This window comes from Eurosta solidaginis, chromosome 4 (assembly GCF_040869045.1).
Source record: "Eurosta solidaginis isolate ZX-2024a chromosome 4, ASM4086904v1, whole genome shotgun sequence".
NCBI classification, from domain to species: domain Eukaryota; kingdom Metazoa; phylum Arthropoda; class Insecta; order Diptera; family Tephritidae; genus Eurosta; species Eurosta solidaginis.
The window spans coordinates 53,155,775-53,173,586 of NC_090322.1; the positions used below are offsets into that span (position 1 = coordinate 53,155,775).

The 17,812-nt window shown below is 45.9% G+C and overlaps 1 protein-coding gene across 6 annotated transcripts in view; it reads left to right on the forward strand.

The window, feature by feature from the left end:
* The first annotated feature begins 3,036 nt into the window (after positions 1–3,036).
* LOC137249763 (zinc finger protein 558-like) overlaps positions 3,037–17,812 on the forward strand; it is a 147,918-nt gene continuing 133,142 nt past the window's right edge. For all 6 annotated transcript variants that reach the window (XM_067781632.1, XM_067781629.1, XM_067781631.1 and 3 more), the window contains exon 1: positions 3,037–3,404. In XM_067781632.1, the coding sequence (XP_067637733.1) occupies positions 3,132–3,404 (273 nt within the window). In that variant the 5' untranslated portion in view covers positions 3,037–3,131. The remainder of the gene's footprint in view (positions 3,405–17,812) is intronic.

Sequence of the window (17,812 nt, forward strand, 5' to 3'; positions counted from 1 at the left end):
ATAATGTTAACACGTGCCTCATTGGAGTCAAATCTAGGAAAAACAGCGATTTTTCAGAAAAAATTTTAGTGTTTCGTCAGTAAAAGCTAAACCATTTATGCCAGGAACTTCACTCGTATATCATTCTATAGGCAATTTTATTTGTATTAATTTTGATCTGAATAATATTTTTATAAAACGGTTATTTTTAGCAGTGTTTGGCATTTATTCGATCATCTTAATCGGCCACTCTGATCGCATAAATGCCAAATACTGCTAAAAATAACAGTTTTATAAAAATATTATATCAAAATTAATAAAAATAAAATTACCTATCGAATGGTATACGAGTGAAGTTCCTGGCATAAATAGTTTCGCTTTTACTGACGAAGCACTAAAATTTTTTCTGAAAAATCGCTGTTTTTCCTAACTTTGACCTGAATGAGGCACGTGTTAACATTATCGGATTGGCCTGAAACTTCGCAATAATCATTTTCTGAACTATTGGTATATTTTAGGAGGGTGCTCCTAAAGATAGAGCAAAAATAAAAATTCACCATATACCTGGTAGCCACCCTAGTGTACATTTTTCAGTTTTTCGCAGTCACATTGATGTTGCATTTGCATGTTAAAAGTGCGTGCACACTAAGCGGCGCGACATATAGGGGCAGCGGCGCTTCACCTTTTTCCCTATTTGATCAATATTGCCGCTCATGGCCGCGCCGCGCAGTGCTGCTGCCGCTAGATGTGAATGGTTCCGTAAGAATACATGCAAAGAATATTTTGTCGCTACGTGTCGCGTCGCTTAGTCGTCTCCAAAACGATCATCGTTCGTGTGCTCGTATTTGCCGTCATTCAGTTAGTTTCACAGATCCGGCTCACGCTCAATTCTCACGGGAATGCTTTGGATCATTGAGAGACTTGAGAAGCAGATGTCGTGAAATTTTCGCACACGTGACTTGTGATAGGCAGATGGCGCCGCTGTTTTTCATTTAACTCATACGGTGAAAGGCTAAACAGCGACATCTATTTTTGAAAAAGTAGGTTTATTAAAGGCAGCGTTGCCAAACTAAAAAGAAGTAATTAACAAATTATCTGGCTTACAAATTGAACCAGACTTCTATCTGGATTTATGAGGCTCAAGTCGTTGTTGTTGCATTTACATGCAAAATTATTTATCTGGCACAGGATTTGGCCACCGGATGATGGCTATTATGAATTTCAATACGATAGACAAAACGATAACAGCTGACTGTTACGTAACGAAAGTGCTCCATTGGTATTCTGTATCACGAAAAGGTGCTACCAATACGAAAGCAAAGTGTCAAAAACAAACAACAGGTATTCACCTATCGTTTTGGTTGAAAATAAGCGGCGCAGTCAAAAAAAGTGAGTATTATTAATTAATTAGTTATTATTGTATAAAAAAACTTGTATTTTATTATATAAGGTTCAAAAAAGACCACAAGCGTCCAATTCCTCGTGCTTGTTCATGAGCTGGAAGCAAATGTGGATCTGGCCAGAGGAGTACCGGTATATGGCGCAAATAATAGAGCAATAGCTTGATACATTTTTATTATCAGCCCTATTCTGCATATCGACTTGGATTGGAATTTTTTCGATTTGGAAATTTTGGTATTCTGTGTTCCAATCTATTTCGATCCAACTTCGAATCGTTCGATTTTTTGTATTCTGCATTTCGATCGTAGTTCCGTTTTTCTAAGTTTCAAATTAGTTGGCGGAAAAATATTTTCTTTTTATTTTTTTATTAATTTATAACAGAATTTTAACAAAAATGTAAGTAAAACTTGTTAAAAAACGTAGAAGGCTTGATGGTGATTGTTTTTTATATTTTTCCAGGTCAAAAACAACATGTCGATGTCGAAGTCCTTGCACGTATTTGCCCCGCAAAGGTATCTGACACATACTTGAAAGCATCCTTGTTAAGTCGACGGTTTTTTTGAACTTAAATAAGAAAATAAGTCATTAAACTTTACCACTTTTAAGTTCATTTTCTTACAATTCGTCACTCATCTCAAATGGATTACACAAATCTCGCAATATTTTCCTTTCCATTCTCGCCTGGCAATTTTCGTATGCGTTGCTCTCCAATTCCATAAATAATGCCGCAGCTATTGATTCCATTATAATAGACAGCTATAATTTGTGTCTGTTCGTTGGGTCCAGTTATATGCCATAGCAAGCTGCCGGCGTAGAGAAAGGTGAAGCGAAAACGTAAACAATCCTTGCGTAAAGAATAAATAAACCTTTATAAAGTATTTTAGGCCAGTGCAATGAAATTAGCATCCTTAAAATTCAGAAAATGTCAACTATATTCGTGCAGGAATACGTTTTAACAAAACTTGGTGGCCACGGCAGGGAATTGGCCAAAAGAACGACAAAAACACACTTACAATTATGAAAGCACTTCACTAAAAAAAATATAACACTGCGGCAATATATTCTATTGCTTTTTTTTTTTTGTACAAAATGGCGTGGATAATAAAATATAAACGTTTTTCAGTGTTTTTTTTACAAATTTTCTGTAATTTATTTTGTTCCAATGTTCACACATTCCGTACCAACAGCTGATTTCGAAAAATCATTTGCTCTTCCTCTTCTCTTTGCGATTCCGTCGTAATGCAGAATACCAATCTTCGATTAAAGCAGAGCGTAGAACGGGAACGTAAACGAAATGCAGAATAGGGGTGTATATTTATATCACTAACAACTTTATTTTCATTTGACTTATTTTGTAAACTTTATGGACGTGCGCAAAAACAAAACATATGTGCACAGAGTTGTAAGTTTGACATTTGATATCGTGTAGTTGACGAACGACGTAAAGCTGCACGATAAACGGCAACGCAAAATTCAGAATACCATGAGCACACGATATTGCCCAAGCAGGTATCTTTCGTTGAGCGGGTTGTTCGCCAAACAGAACGAGGCTGTAAATCTCTACCTCTATCTGGTTCACGCTTCATTGGAACACGAGGAATGACTTACCCCTATTCTTTAAAGTATCGATTTTCGATACAAACTGATGATCGCCAGTCTGTTACTAGTAATTTGTGTCATCCCTGTATATAAAATCGTTTTGTAGAAAAAATTATATTCTTCCTGGTGTGATCACGATAAGAGCGTCAATTATGGATGGAATAGAAGATAAAATTGAATCTGGTGAAATGAAGAAGTGCGGCGATATAACTACCTTATTGTCGATTGGGAAAAAAGAGTTTTTCCTAAATTGTGGCTTCTGCAATTATACATTTTGTCAATTGGATAACTTTATTCAACACATCAGCGAAGAACACATGTACCAGTTTACCGTGCCAAAACTAGAGGAAGTCGAGTTAGCTATTGATGTAGGAGAAGAGCTTGAAGATGATGAAGAGCTAATGCAACCTGAATATGCGACCGAGGTAAAATTTGTTTTCTATGATTTTTTTTGGGGATATGGTTTGGTGCTCATGTTTTAGTTTAAAGGTCTCAGTACTAGGATATTTTCCAGAGTATGATGTATTTAATAAGTGATTTAATTTCCAGTTTTTATGAAATTAAGATCAGCACCTGTTGTAGTTGTGTTAACAAGGCTTCGCCCCATTCAGGGGACTTGACAAGTCACAAATTGGAAATTCCTCTAACTGAAGTCCAAGAAAAGCAGTTTCAACAGGGATGACAATGGGGAGATTAACAAAAGAGGCGTAGGTTCCGCATTACAATAATAAACATTGATGGGTTAATGTAGGGACGCATCATACGTAGGACATGCATTACCTATGTTGAGGTTGTTCTGGGCAAGTACCCTGCAAAAATCGTTGGACCATGTGGTCCACTGGAGTACTTACTATTCTACTCCACTGTAATGCAGCGATGGACCCACTCATGTTTCTACACACCTGCAAAAATCGCGAGTACTCCATGCATGCATGTATGGAGTACTCGCTATGTTGTTGTTGTTGTTGTTGTAGCAATGCTCGACCCACCTAATAGCCGCGACCGATCACAAATTGTCATCAATATCCTCTAACGGGAGTCCAAGGAAACTTGCCGTTTCAACAGGGGTGGACCATAAGGAAAGGGGTGTTAGAGGCGTTGGTTCCACATTACAATTAAAGAGATGGTTGGTGTCATGTGGGGACACATTGCAAGCGGGGCATACATTTTGTATGTCGGGGTTGATTCTGGATAGATAAGAGTTTAACGTGTTACAGTATCCAGAACAAAGTTGAGCAAGAGTGACACGCGTTTCCCTGGGGAGTATGCGTTCCTCTTCCGCGAGTTCTGGATATTTTTCTTCAAGTACTGGATTCACCGGGCAATTCCCGACATAAAGGTTCGACGCCTGTCTATGGGGTTCACCAAGGACCTGCTTGTGTTTTTTCGCTTCATACGGCTGGGTTCTCAGGTGCCGTATTTCCTCAAAATGCTTACGGAGATGACTCCTTAGGCCCCTAGGCGGTGCTGGTTCGTCAATCAGATGTCTATTGGGATGCCCAGGTTTCTGGGTATTCAACAGAAACTGTTTGGTCAGCATCTCATTTCTCTCCCTGATGGGGAGTATTCTCGCCTCATTATGCAGATGGTGTTCTGGGGACATAAGAAGACAGCCCGTGGCGATTCTGAGAGCAGTATTTTGGCAGGCCTGTAGTTTCTTCCAGTGGGTAGTTTTTAGGCTTGGCGACCATATGGGTGACGCGTAGCACGTAATCGGCTGGCTAATTGCTTTGTATGTGGTCATGAGCGTTTCTTTATCTTTTCCCCAGGTACTGCCAGCAAGGGATTTGAGGATTTTATTACGGCTCTGAATTCTCGGAACAATTGCGGTTGCGTGCGCACCAAAGTGTAGATCCTGATCAAACGTCACACCCAAGATTTTGGGGTATATGGCAGTCGGTAGCGTAGTGCCATCGACGTTGATGTTCAATATGGTCGACATTTGGGGCGTCCATGTTGTAAATAAGGTCGCGGAAGATTTAGTCGGTGACAATGCCAGGTTTCGCGAGGCGAAAAAACTGGAGAGGTCAGGGAGATAGCCGTTTATTTTATTGCATAGCCCATCGATCTCTGGGCCTGGGCCTGTGGCCATTATTGTGCAGTCATCGGAGTAGGAAACGATTGTGACTCCTTCCGGTGAGAAGGTAGCTTAGATATGTAGAAATTAAACAAAAGTGGGGATAGGACACCACCCTGTGGCACCCCTTGTTTAATTCTCCTTGGTTTTGATGTTTCGTTTCTGAATTGCACCGATGCCTGCCGACCACCCAGATAATTTGCGGTCCACCTTTTAAGACATGAGGGAAGGGTAGACCCTTCCAGGTCTTGCAGTAATGAGCCATGGTTGACCGTATCAAAGGCTTTTGATAGGTCTAGCGCTACGAGTACTGTTCTATGGTTGGGGTATTGATTCAAACCGCAATTTATCTGGGTGCTAATGACATTTAGCGCGGAGGTAGCGCTATAGAGTTTTCTGAAGCCATGCTGATGAGGGGCTAGCTGCAAATGTACTTGGAAATACGGGAGCAAAATGGCTTCAAGCGTCTTTGCCACTGGCGATAGGAGAGATATCGGACGATATGACTCACCTACGTTAGCGGGTTTCCCAGGCTTTAGTAGCGGGACCACCTTGGCCATTTTCCATTTCTCGGGTATGGCAAAGGTGGAGAGAGACAGGTTGAAGACATGCGCTAAATATTTGAAACCCTCTTTCCCTAGGTTTTTAAGCATCGGCATGGCTATGCCGTCTGGGCCCACTGCTTTGGATGGTTTAGCGCGACCAATGGCGTCCTGTTGTTGTTGTTGTTGTTGTTGTAGCAATGCTCGCCCCACCTAATAGCCGCGACCGATCACAAATTGTCATCAATATCCTCTAACGGGAGTCCAAGGAAACTTGCCGTTTCAACAGGGGTGGACCATAAGGAAAGGGGTGTTAGAGGCGTTGGTTCCACATTACAATTAAAGAGATGGTTGGTGTCATGTGGGGACACATTGCAAGCAGGGCATACATTTTGTATGTCGGGGTTGATTCTGGATAGGTAAGAGTTTAACCTGTTACAGTATCCAGAACGAAGTTGAGCAAGAGTGACACGCGTTTCCCTGGGGAGTATGCGTTCCTCTTCTGCGAGTTCTGGATATTTTTCTTCAAGTACTGGATTCACCGGGCAATTCCCGACATAAAGGTCCGACGCCTGTCTATGGAGTTCACCAAGGACCTGCTTGTGTTTTTCCGCTTCATACGGCTGGGTTCTCAGGTGCCGTATTTCCTCAAAATGCTTACGGAGATGACTCCTTAGGCCCCTAGGCGGTGCTGGTTCGTCAATCAGATGTCTGTTGGGATGCCCAGGTTTCTGGGTATTCAACAGAAACTGTTTGGTCAGCATCTCATTTCTCTCCCTGATGGGGAGTATTCTCGCCTCATTATGCAGATGGTGTTCTGGGGACATAAGAAGACAGCCCGTGGCGATTCTGGGAGCAGTATTTTGGCAGGCCTGTAGTTTCTTCCAGTGGGTGGTTTTTAGGCTTGGCGACCATATGGGTGACGCGTAGCACGTAATCGGCTGGCTAATTGCTTTGTATGTGGTCAAGAGCGTTTCTTTATCTTTTCCCCAGGTACTGCCAGCAAGGGATTTGAGGATTTTATTACGGCTCTGAATTCTTGGAACAATTGCGGTTGCGTGCGCACCAAAATGTAGATCCTGATCAAACGTCACACCCAAGATTTTGAGGTGTAGGACAGTCGGTAGCGTAGTGCCATCGACGTGGATGTTCAATATGGTCGACATTTGGGGCGTCCATGTTGTAAATAAGGTCGCGGAAGATTTAGTCGGTGACAATGACAGGTTTCGCGAGGCGAAAAAACTGGAGAGATCAGGGAGATAGCCGTTTATTTTATTGCATAGCTCATCGTTCTTTGGGCCTGGGCCTGTGGCCATTATTGTGCAGTCATCGGCGTAGGAAACGATTGTGACTCCTTCCGGTGGTGAAGGTAGCTTAGATATGTAGAAATTAAACAAAAGCGGGGATAGGACACCACCCTGTGGCACCCCTTGTTTAATTCTCCTTTGTTTTGATGTTTCGTTTCTGAATTGCACCGACGCCTGCCGACCACCCAGATAATTTGCGGTCCACCTTTTAAGACATGGGGGAAGGGTAGACCCTTCCAGGTCTTCCAGTAACGAGCCATGGTTGACCGTATCAAAAGCTTTTGATAGCTCTATCGCTACGAGTACTGTTCTATGGTGGGGATATTGATTCAAACCGCCATTTATCTGGGTGCTAATGACATTTAGCGCGGAGGTAGTGCTATGGAGTTTTCTGAAGCCATGCTGATGAGGGGCTAGCTGCAAATGTGCTTGGAAATGAGGGAGCAAAATGGCTTCAAGCGTCTTTGCCACTGGCGATAGGAGAGATATCGGACGATATGACTCACCTACGTTAGCTGGTTTCCCAGGCTTTAGTAGCGGGACCACCTTGGCCATTTTCCATTTCTCGGGTATGACAAAGGTGGAAAGAGACAGGTTGAAGACATGCGCTAAATATTTGAAACCCTCTTTCCCTAGGTTTTTAAGCATCGGCATGGCTATGCCGTCTGGGCCCACTGCTTTGGATGGTTTAGCGCGACCAATGGCGTCCTCAACCTCTCTAGCGGTGATGATGATTTGTGACGCGCTGAATTTGTGTTTATGTGCGTGTCTATTGGCTCTCCGTTTATCTTTGTCGACCGTAGGATGCATTATATATTGTCGGCAGAAAGCGCTCGCACATTTTTCCGCATCCGACAGCACCTTATCGCCAAAGGCGATGGAAACTTTGTTGTTGTTGTTGTTGTTGTTGTAGCAGTGCTTCGCCCCACCTAACAGACGCGACCGATCACAAACTGTCATCAATATCCTCTAACGGGAGTCCAAGGAAACTTGCTGTTTCAACAGGGGTGGACCATAGGGAAAGGGGTGTTAGAGGCGTTGGTTCCACATTACAATTAAAGAGATGGTTGGTGTCATGTGGGGACACATTGCAAGCGGGGCATACATTTTGTATGTCGGGGTTGATTCTGGATAGGTAAGAGTTTAACCTGTTACAGTATCCAGAACGAAGTTGAGCCAGAGTGACACGCGTTTCCCTGCGGAGTATGCGTTCCTCTTCCGCAAGTTTTGGATACTTTACTTTGAGTACTGGGTTCACCGGGCAATTCCCGGCATAAAGGTCCGACGTCTGTTTGTGGAGTTCACCAAGGACCTGCTTGTGTTTTTTCGCTTCATACGGCTGTGTTCTCAGATGCCGTATTTCCTCAAAATGCTTACGGAGATGACACCTTAAGCCCCTAGGCGGTGCTGGCTCGTCAATCAGATGTCTGTTGGGATGCCCAGGTTTCTGGGTATTCAACAGGAACTGTTTGGTCAGCATCTCGTTTCTTTCCCTGATGGGGAGTATTCTCGCCTCATTATGTAGATGGTGTTCTGGGGACATAAGAAGACAGCCCGTGGCAATTCTGAGAGCAGTATTTTGGCAGGCCTGTAGCTTCTTCCAGTGGGTAATTTTTAGGCTTGGCGACCATATGGGTGACGCGTAGCACGTAATCGGCTGGCTAATTGCTTTGTATGTAGTCATGAGCGTTTATTTATCTTTTCCCCAGGTACTGCCTGCAAGGGATTTGAGGATTTTGTTACGGCTCTGAATTCTCGGAACAATTGCGGCTGCGTGCTCACCAAAATGTAGATCCTGATCAAACGTCACACCCAAGATTTTGGGGTGTAGGACAGTCGGTAGCGTAGAGCCATCGACGTGGATGTTCAAAATGGTCGACATTTGGGACGTCCATGTTGTAAATAAGGTCGCGGAAGATTTAGTCGGTGATAATGCCAGGTTTCGCGAGGCGAAAAAACTGGAGAGATCAGGGAGGTAGCCGTTTATTTTATTGCATAGCTCATCGATCTGTGGGCCTGGGCCTGTGGCCATTACTGTGCAGTCATCGGCGTAGGAAACGATTGTGACTCCTTCCGGTGGTGAAGGTAGCTTAGATATGTAGAAATTAAACAAAAGTGGGGATAGCACACCACCCTGTGGCACCCCTTGTTTAATTCTCCTTGGCTTTGATGTTTCGTTTCTAAATAGCACCGATGCCTGCCGACCACCCAGATAATTTGCGGTCCACCTTTTAAGACATGGGGGAAGGGTAGACCCTTCCAGGTCTTGCAGTAACGAGCCGTGGTTGACCGTATCAAAAGCTTTTGATAGGTCTAGCGCTACGAGTACTGTTCTATGGTGGGGGTTTTGATTTAAACCGCAACCTATCTGGGTGCTAATGGCATTTAGCGCGGAGGTAGTGCTATGGAGTTTTCTGAAGCCATGCTGATGGGAGGCTAGTTGCAAATTTGCTTGGAAATAAGGGAGCAAAATGGCTTCGAGCGTCTTTGCTACTGGCGATAGGAGAGATATCGGACGATACGACTCTCCTATGTTAGCTGGTTTCCCAGGCTTTAGTAGCGGGACCACCTTGGCCATTCTCCATTTCTCGGGTATGACAAAGGTGGAAAGAGACAGGTTGAAGACCTGCGCTAAATATTTGAAACCCTCTTTCCCTAGGCTTTTAAGCATCGGCATGGCTATGCCGTCTGGGCCCACTGCTTTGGATGGTTTAGCGCGACCAATGGCGTCCTCAACCTCTTTAGCGGCGATGGTGATTGGTGACGCGCTGAATTTGTGTTTATGTGCGTGTCTGTTGGCCCTCCGTCTAACTTTGTCGACCGTAGAATGCATTATAGTATATTGTCGGCAGAAAGCGCTCGCGCATTTTTTCGCATCCGACAGCACTTTGTCGCCAAAGGCGATGGAAACTATGTCTTTGTGCTTAGTCGGATTCGATAGGGACTTTACGGTGGACCAAAGTTTACCCACACCGGTAGAGAGGTTACAACCTCTTAGGTGCTCCTCCCATTTCGCCCGCTTGTGTTCATCCACAAGCAATCTGATGCGTTGGTTTATATCCCTTATTTGGGGGTCGCCTGGATCAAGCTGCCTTATAAGGTCACGTTCTCTCGCTAAGTTTGCGGCCTCCGCCGGGAAGTGGGGCCGGATTTCGGGAATTCTCCCGGCGGGAATGAAACGTGCCGAGGCGGATTCAATGACCTTGCGGAAGGCACGCTCCCCTTGGCGGGCATCAGTCGGGATAGGGAGGGCAGCAAAGAGGTTGTCTGTAAAGGATTTATATTCTCCCCACTTTCCTTTTTTAAAGTTTATGAAAGTGCGTTTTTCGGTGACGATGAAGTCGGCGGTACGCTCGAGCGAAACAAGTATAGGCAGGTGGTCGGATGCCAATGATACCATCGGCTGCCAGTTGACGCAGTTTACGAGTTCTGCGCTCACGATTGAGATATCTGGCGAACTGTGACAGCTTCCTACCATACGTGTGGGGGCGTCTCCGTATATTGTGCAGAACGTCGTTTCTTCTATTTGATCCGCCAACATCTCGCCCCTACTGTCCGCCCGCAAATTTGAATGCCATAGATCATGATGGACATTGAAGTCGCCTAAAATAATGCGATTGTTTCCAGTGAGTAAGGCTCTGATATTAGGGTGGTATCCACCGGGGCAACAGGTGACAGGGGGATGTAGATGTTGATGATTTCTAGGTTTGCATCGCCTGACCGGACAGATAGGCCTTGACGTTCTAAGACGTTGTCCCTGCGGTCGATGCCAGGATCAAATATGTGATATTGCACAGAGTGGTGTATTATAAACGCGAGGCCGCCTCCATTTCCGCTCTCGCGATCTTTTCTGTGGACATTATACCCAGAGCAGGTCTGCAATGCAGATCGTGCTGTGAGTTTAGTCTCTTGAATCGCAACAATGCGGATGTTGTGCCGCTTCATGAAATTGACTATCTCCGTAATGTTGTTGTTGTTGTAGCAATGCTCGCCCCACCCAATAGGCGCGACCGATCACAAATTGTCATCAATATCCTCTAACGGGAGTCCAAGGAAACTTGCCGTTTCAACAGGGGTGGACCATAAGGAAAGGGGTGTTAGAGGCGTTGGTTCCACATTACAATTAAAGAGATGGTTGGTGTCATGTGGGGACACATTGCAAGCAGGGCATACATTTTGTATGTCGGGGTTGATTCTGGATAGGTAAGAGTTTAACCTGTTACAGTATCCAGAACGAAGTTGAGCAAGAGTGACACGCGTTTCCCTGGGGAGTATGCGTTCCTCTTCTGCGAGTTCTGGATATTTTTCTTCAAGTACTGAATTCACCGGGCAATTCCCGACATAAAGGTCCGACGCCTGTCTATGGAGTTCACCAAGGACCTGCTTGTGTTTTTCCGCTTCATACGGCTGGGTTCTCAGGTGCCGTATTTCCTCAAAATGCTTACGGAGATGACTCCTTAGGCCCCTAGGCGGTGCTGGTTCGTCAATCAGATGTCTGTTGGGATGCCCAGGTTTCTGGGTATTCAACAGAAACTGTTTAGTCAGCATCTCATTTCTCTCCCTGATGGGGAGTATTCTCGCCTCATTATGCAGATGGTGTTCTGGGGACATAAGAAGACAGCCCGTGGCGATTCTGAGAGCAGTATTTTGGCTTCCCAAGGCAGTCGGTTCTATGTACCGGAGCGACTCGGGATTTTTCCCGACCAAGGACTGTCATTTCAGTGTGACCCCATTTAATTTGTTTCGTCCGTCCCACTATCTCCGTAATCTTCCCAGTTAGTCCATTACAGTTTAACTGCAGAATTCTGAAGTGCATGAGGGGAGACGTCGCCACTCTGGGGGTAAGTGACGGGTGACTACGCCTGGGTTGAGGAAGGCCAGGACGCAATTGCTGTTGTGGCCCTGGGACTGGGCGTCCTTGGGCAAGCATTGGGGTACCCGGATGATTTGGGTTTGCGACCTGGCAACATGGCGCGATGAAACCCGTCGAGGGGTTGCCGTCGCGGAGACCAGAACATCTAGGAAAGTGGCACCACCCGAGGCAGGAGCTGCATTGGGCGGATGTCGCATACATATATATTCTGTGCTGGCAAACGGTGCAAACGGAGGTAGGGACTAAGAGTCTGTTTCCCTGACCTACACGATTGCTGCCGGAAAAGAGGGGGGGAGAAGACGGGGGCAGGGGCTGTTGCTCAGCATTGCTTCCGACTCTACTACGAAGATTGTAGTTATGAGTGGTAGCAGCTGTTTGAGTTGTTGGCGCCGTAAGGCGCGAGCAGCAGCGGGTACTTGTTGTGGCTTGTTGAGCAGCGGGGCTGCTGGAAGGTAATGGGGATGCGCTTAGACGTAGACTACGGGGCGCCCTTGGGCGTGAACAGCAAGGAGCCACAAAAGATTTATAAAAGTTACGTGGACGTCGGGATCAAGCCCAGAACAACCTGTCCGATGCAACCATCCCTTACACGAGACACACTGAACAGAGTATGACCGTCCTAAAAAGATTCTTTTCCGGCAGATGCAGCAAAACCATTTCTCAGGACCGAGGTCAGGAGACGGACCCGGATTGGATTCGATACCTTCCCGGAGCAAGAGAATATGGAGCAGTCCTGCTGCAAGGAGCTGCTGGGAGGATGACAATTTGTGGGAGGGACGAAACAAATTAAATGGGGTTACACTGAAATGACAGTCCTTGGTCGGGAAAAATCCCGAGTCGCTCCAGTACATAGAACCGACTGCCTTGGGAAGCGATGGAAACTTTGTCTTTGTGCTTAGTGGGATTCCATAAGGACTTTACGGTGGACCAAAGTTTACCTACTCCGGTAGAGAGGTTACAACCTCTAAGGTGCTCTTCCCATTTCGCCCGCTTGTGTTCGTCCACAAGCAATCTGATGCGTTGGTTTATATCCCTTATTTGGGGGTCGCCTGGATCAAGCTGTCTTATACAGTCGCGTTCCCTCGCTAAGCTCGCCTCCGCCGGGAAGTGGGGCCGGATTTCGGGAATTCTCCCGGCGGGAATGAAATGTGCCGAGGCGGATTCAATGACCTTACGGAAGGCACGCTCCCCTTGGCGGGCATCAGTCGGGATAGGGAGGGCAGCAAAGCTGCTATCTGTTGCAGATTTATATTCTTCCCACTTTCCTTTTTTGAAGTTTATGAAAGTGCGTTTTTCGGTGACGATGAAGTCGGCGGTACGCTCGAACGAAATAAGTATGGGCAGGTGGTCGGATGCCAATGTTACCATCGGCTGCCAGTTGACGCAGTTTACGAGTTCTGCGCTCACTATTGAGATATCTGGCGAGCTATGACAGCTTCCTACCATACGTGTGGGGGCGTCTCCGTTTATTGTGCAGAACGTCGTTTCTTCTATTTGATCCCCCAACATCTCACCCCTACTGTCCGCCCGCAAGTTTGAATGCCATAGGTCGTGATGGGCATTGAAATCGCCTAAGATAATGCGATTGTTGCCAGTGAGTAAGGCCTCGATTTTAGGGCGGTATCCACTGGGGCAACAGGTGACAGGAGGGATGTAGATGTTGATGATTTCTAGATTTGCATCGCCTGACCGGACAGATAGGCCTTGACGTTCTAAGACATTGTCCCTGCGGTCGATGCCAGGATCAAATATATGATATTGCACAGAGTGGTGTATAATAAACGCGAGGCCGCCTCCATTTCCGCTCTCGCGGTCCTTCCTGTGGACATTATACCCAGAGCAGGTCTGCAATGCAGATCTTGCTGTGAGTTTAGTCTATTGAATCGCAGCAATGCGGATGTTATGCCGCTTCATGAAATCGACTATCTCCGTAATCTTCCCAGTTAGGGATTCAAGGGGTTGTGTAGCGCAATATATAGCTTCTCCAACCCAATTGTCAACCTCACCTTCGAGCGGCGAATCCCGTTTCACTAACAGACGAGGCTCTGGCGACCCCAAGCTCCTCATGGAACTTGGGGTGGGGAGGGAGGGATGGCCTGAAGGTTCAATGTGGCCATATAAATCGTTCCCGAGATGGTCGGGCTAGCACCTTAATGGTGCTGTGTTACCGGAGCGTATCGGATCTGTATCCGACAAAGGACCATCACATCGACAACACTCCCCAAAGCCTTCGGGGAGTAACCTAATCGCTACAACAACAACAACAGTCCATTACAGTTTAACTGTAGAATTCTGAAGTGCATGAGGGGTGACGCCGCCACTCTAGAGGTAAGTGGCGGGTGACTACGCCTGGGTTGTGGAAGGCCAGGACGCAATTGCTGTTGTGGCCTTTGGGCTGGGCGCCCTTGGGCAAGCTGTCAGAAAAGAGGGGGGGGGGGGAGAAGAAGACGGGGGCAGTGGCTGATGCTCAGCATTGCTACCAGCTCTACTACGAAGGTAGTAGTTATGAGTGGTATCAGCTGTTTGAGTTGTTGGCGCCGTCCGGCAGATGCAGCAAAACCATTTCTCAGGACCGGGGTCAGGAGACGGACCCGGATTGGGTTCGATACCTTCCCGGAGTAAGAGAATATGTAGCAGTCCTGCTGCAAGGAGCTGTTGGGAGGATGACAATTTGTGGGAGGGACGAAACAAATTAAATGGGTGTGTGTGTGTGAGTACTCGCTATGGACCAAGCGAGAGAGAGAGCCTTGGGGCTGGGCGCCCTTGGGCAAGCTGCCAGAAAAGAGGGGGGGGGGGGGGAGAAGAAGACGGGGGCAGTGGCTGATGCTCAGCATTGCTACCAGCTCTACTACGAAGGTAGTAGTTATGAGTGGTATCAGCTGTTTGAGTTGTTGGCGCCGTCCGGCAGATGCAGCAAAACCATTTCTCAGGACCGGGGTCAGGAGACGGACCCCGATTGGGTTCGATACCTTCCCGGAGTAAGAGAATATGTAGCAGTCCTGCTGCAAGGAGCTGTTGGGAGGATGACAATTTGTGGGAGGGACGAAACAAATTAAATGGGTGTGTGTGTGTGAGTACTCGCTATGGACCAAGCGAGTGCTCCAAAATTAACCACAATTCATACAAAAAATATGGTCCAATTAACATTGCGATGTCCTAGGACCGGACCATATACTCCAGCTCCGCATTACATCAGAGTAATCCGTGGAGTACCCACAGTCCAATAAACATTGTGTAGTGATTACAATCGTTAAAATCGAGGAATGATCGGCTTACAACATGTTCGTGTAGAAACATGAGTTGGTCCATCGCTGCATTACAGTGGAGTAGAATGGTAAGTACTCCAGTGGACCACATGGCCCAACGATTTTTGCAGGGACGAACATGTTGTAAGCCGATCATTCCTCGTTTTTAACGATTGTAATCACTACACAATGTTTATTGGACTGTGGGTACTCCATGGATTACTCTGATGTAATGCGGAGCTGGAGTATATGGTCCGGTCCTAGGACATCGCAATGTTAATTGGACCATATTTTTTGTATGAATTGTGGTTAATTTTGGAGCACTCGCTTGGTCCATAGCGAGTACTCCATACATGCATGTATGGAGTAATCGCGATTTTTGCAGGGTGTCTGCCCAATTCTCTTTCTCAGAATACCCTATCCTAAATTTTTTTTCCAAAACTTCTTATCTGAGCATAAATTAATACATTTTTGCGTGAGCTATATTCTTAGATAGCACATTTTTGAAACAAATCCGGACGTTTTTGAAAAAATAGTCTGAGATTTTCGAGTTGAGAGATGACAAATTTGAAACTACGTCTTCTTTCTTTAAAGCTGTACTGAAGTCTTCGATGGCTTCGTGTCTTTTTAAAGCTTTGATAGTGTCGCCATTTTAAATTTTCGGGAGTTTCAAAAATACTATCGATAGTTTTCGATGGTATCGTATACAGTTGTACTGTAAATTCAACTCAGAAAACAATGTGCTTAATATTTACATTAGAATTTCTGTATTCTCACTGATATGGTAATACCGGGGTTAAAAATATTACCTACAGATGTAAAAATTAAATCCTCTGGAACTACATTTTTTTCATATCTAAAACCAAAAATCGGTTATTCTATAGGTATGCAAGGATTCAGGGTGGTTCCAGGGTAGTATCAAAGTCGTGGCATGCGGAGACGAGAGGTCCGCAGCCGTATACAAAAAGGCGGTAGAGTCTGTAGGTGAAGTCTACCCTGGAGCGAAGCTCAGGGCGCTCGATTTCAAAGACATACCGTCACGGCCACGAGCAAGGGTGTGGCTACCGGCAAAACCAGCTGAACCAGAGAGGATACTCAGCATGATAAGGATCCTCAACCCGACGCTGCCAGCCGCCAATTGGAGAGTTGTCAGCGTGGAGAAGGGGGACAGAGCCACACGTCAGGCTGTTCTCCTACTGAATGAGGAATCGCTGACAGTATTGAGGAAAACTGGAGGCGAGATAAATTATGGTTTAGACACCGTTACTGTAAGGGTCTACAGTAACGATGTCAACGCCGCTAGGAACTTGGCAGCCGAGGTGGAGTCAGAAGAAGAAAGTAGCGACGAGGACGTGGTTACGAAGGCAGATGGGGGTGAGCCGGATACGCTGGACGGCTACGCCTCGTCTACCTCATCCATGGGGAGCTGATGACGGAGGATGTGGCTAACTCTACGCTCAAGAAGGGAGAGAAAGTGTGCGATGTTGGCGCGGGTCCTCCAGATAAACCTGCACCACAGTAAAGCAGCTTCCGCTACACTGCTGCTCCGACTGACATCTAAAGGGGCAGCTGATATAGTCCTCATCCAGGAGCCGTGGGTGGTAGGACAAAACATTTGCGGACTCAAGTCCACCGGCTACACACTGGTAAGTTGTGACACCTCGGGAAAGCCAAGATCGTGTATACTTGTTAGTACCAAGCTTAATGTTTTGTTTCTTCCTCAATTTAGTGATGAAGACACAACGACGATCAGCCTGAGCCTGAGTATGGGTCAAATCAGGCTATCATCAATTTATCTAGTCCATGACAAGGCGGTGCCGACATCGATCGTCAGGAAGCTGGTGGAAGCTACATCACGTGCACTGAAACTGGGAGGAGATGTAAACGCGCACCACTCCACCTGGGGGAGTAATGACGAAAACGAAAGGGGTGAGTTACTATTTGGTTTCATCCTAAACTTTAGACTAACCATAAGCAATAGGGGAACTGAACCAACCTTTATTACAAAAACAAGAAGGGAAGTTCTCGATGTCACCTTAGTCTCAGAAGATGCGGAAGAGTTGGTCAGAGACTGGAGGGTCCTCAAGGATCATTCATTCTCTGACCATCGTTACATCCAGATAGACTTAGACTTGGTGAAAAAGCAGAGCGCTGCCACCAGAAATATTAAAAATACAAACTGGCAAGAATACAATAGGGAACTAGTTAAGATATTGCCACTTGAGAGCGTACCCGAAACACCAGGTAGCATACCAGAACTGGAAAGACTGGTAAATAACTTCACTTTTTTTTAACGATTGTAATCACTACACAATGTTTATTGGGACTGTGGGTACTCCATGGATTACTCTGATGTAATGCGGAGCTGGAGTATATGGTCCGGTCCTAGGACATCGCAATGTTAATTGGACCATATTTTTTGTATGAATTGTGGTTAATTTTGGAGCACTCGCTTGGTCCATAGCGAGTACTCCATACATGCATGCATGGAGTACTCGCGATTTTTGCAGGGTAAGAGTTAACCTGTTATAACCCTGCAATAATCGCGAGTACTCCATGCATGCATGTATGGAGTACTCGCTATGGACCAACCGAGTGCTCCAAAATTAACTACAATTCATACAAAAAGTATGGGCCAATTAACATTGCGATGTCCTAGGACTGGACCATATACTCCAGCTCGGCATTACATCAGAGTAATCCATGGAGTACCCACAGTCCAATAAACATCGTTTAGTGATTACACTCGTTAAAAACGAGCAATGATCGGCTTACAATATGTTCCTGTA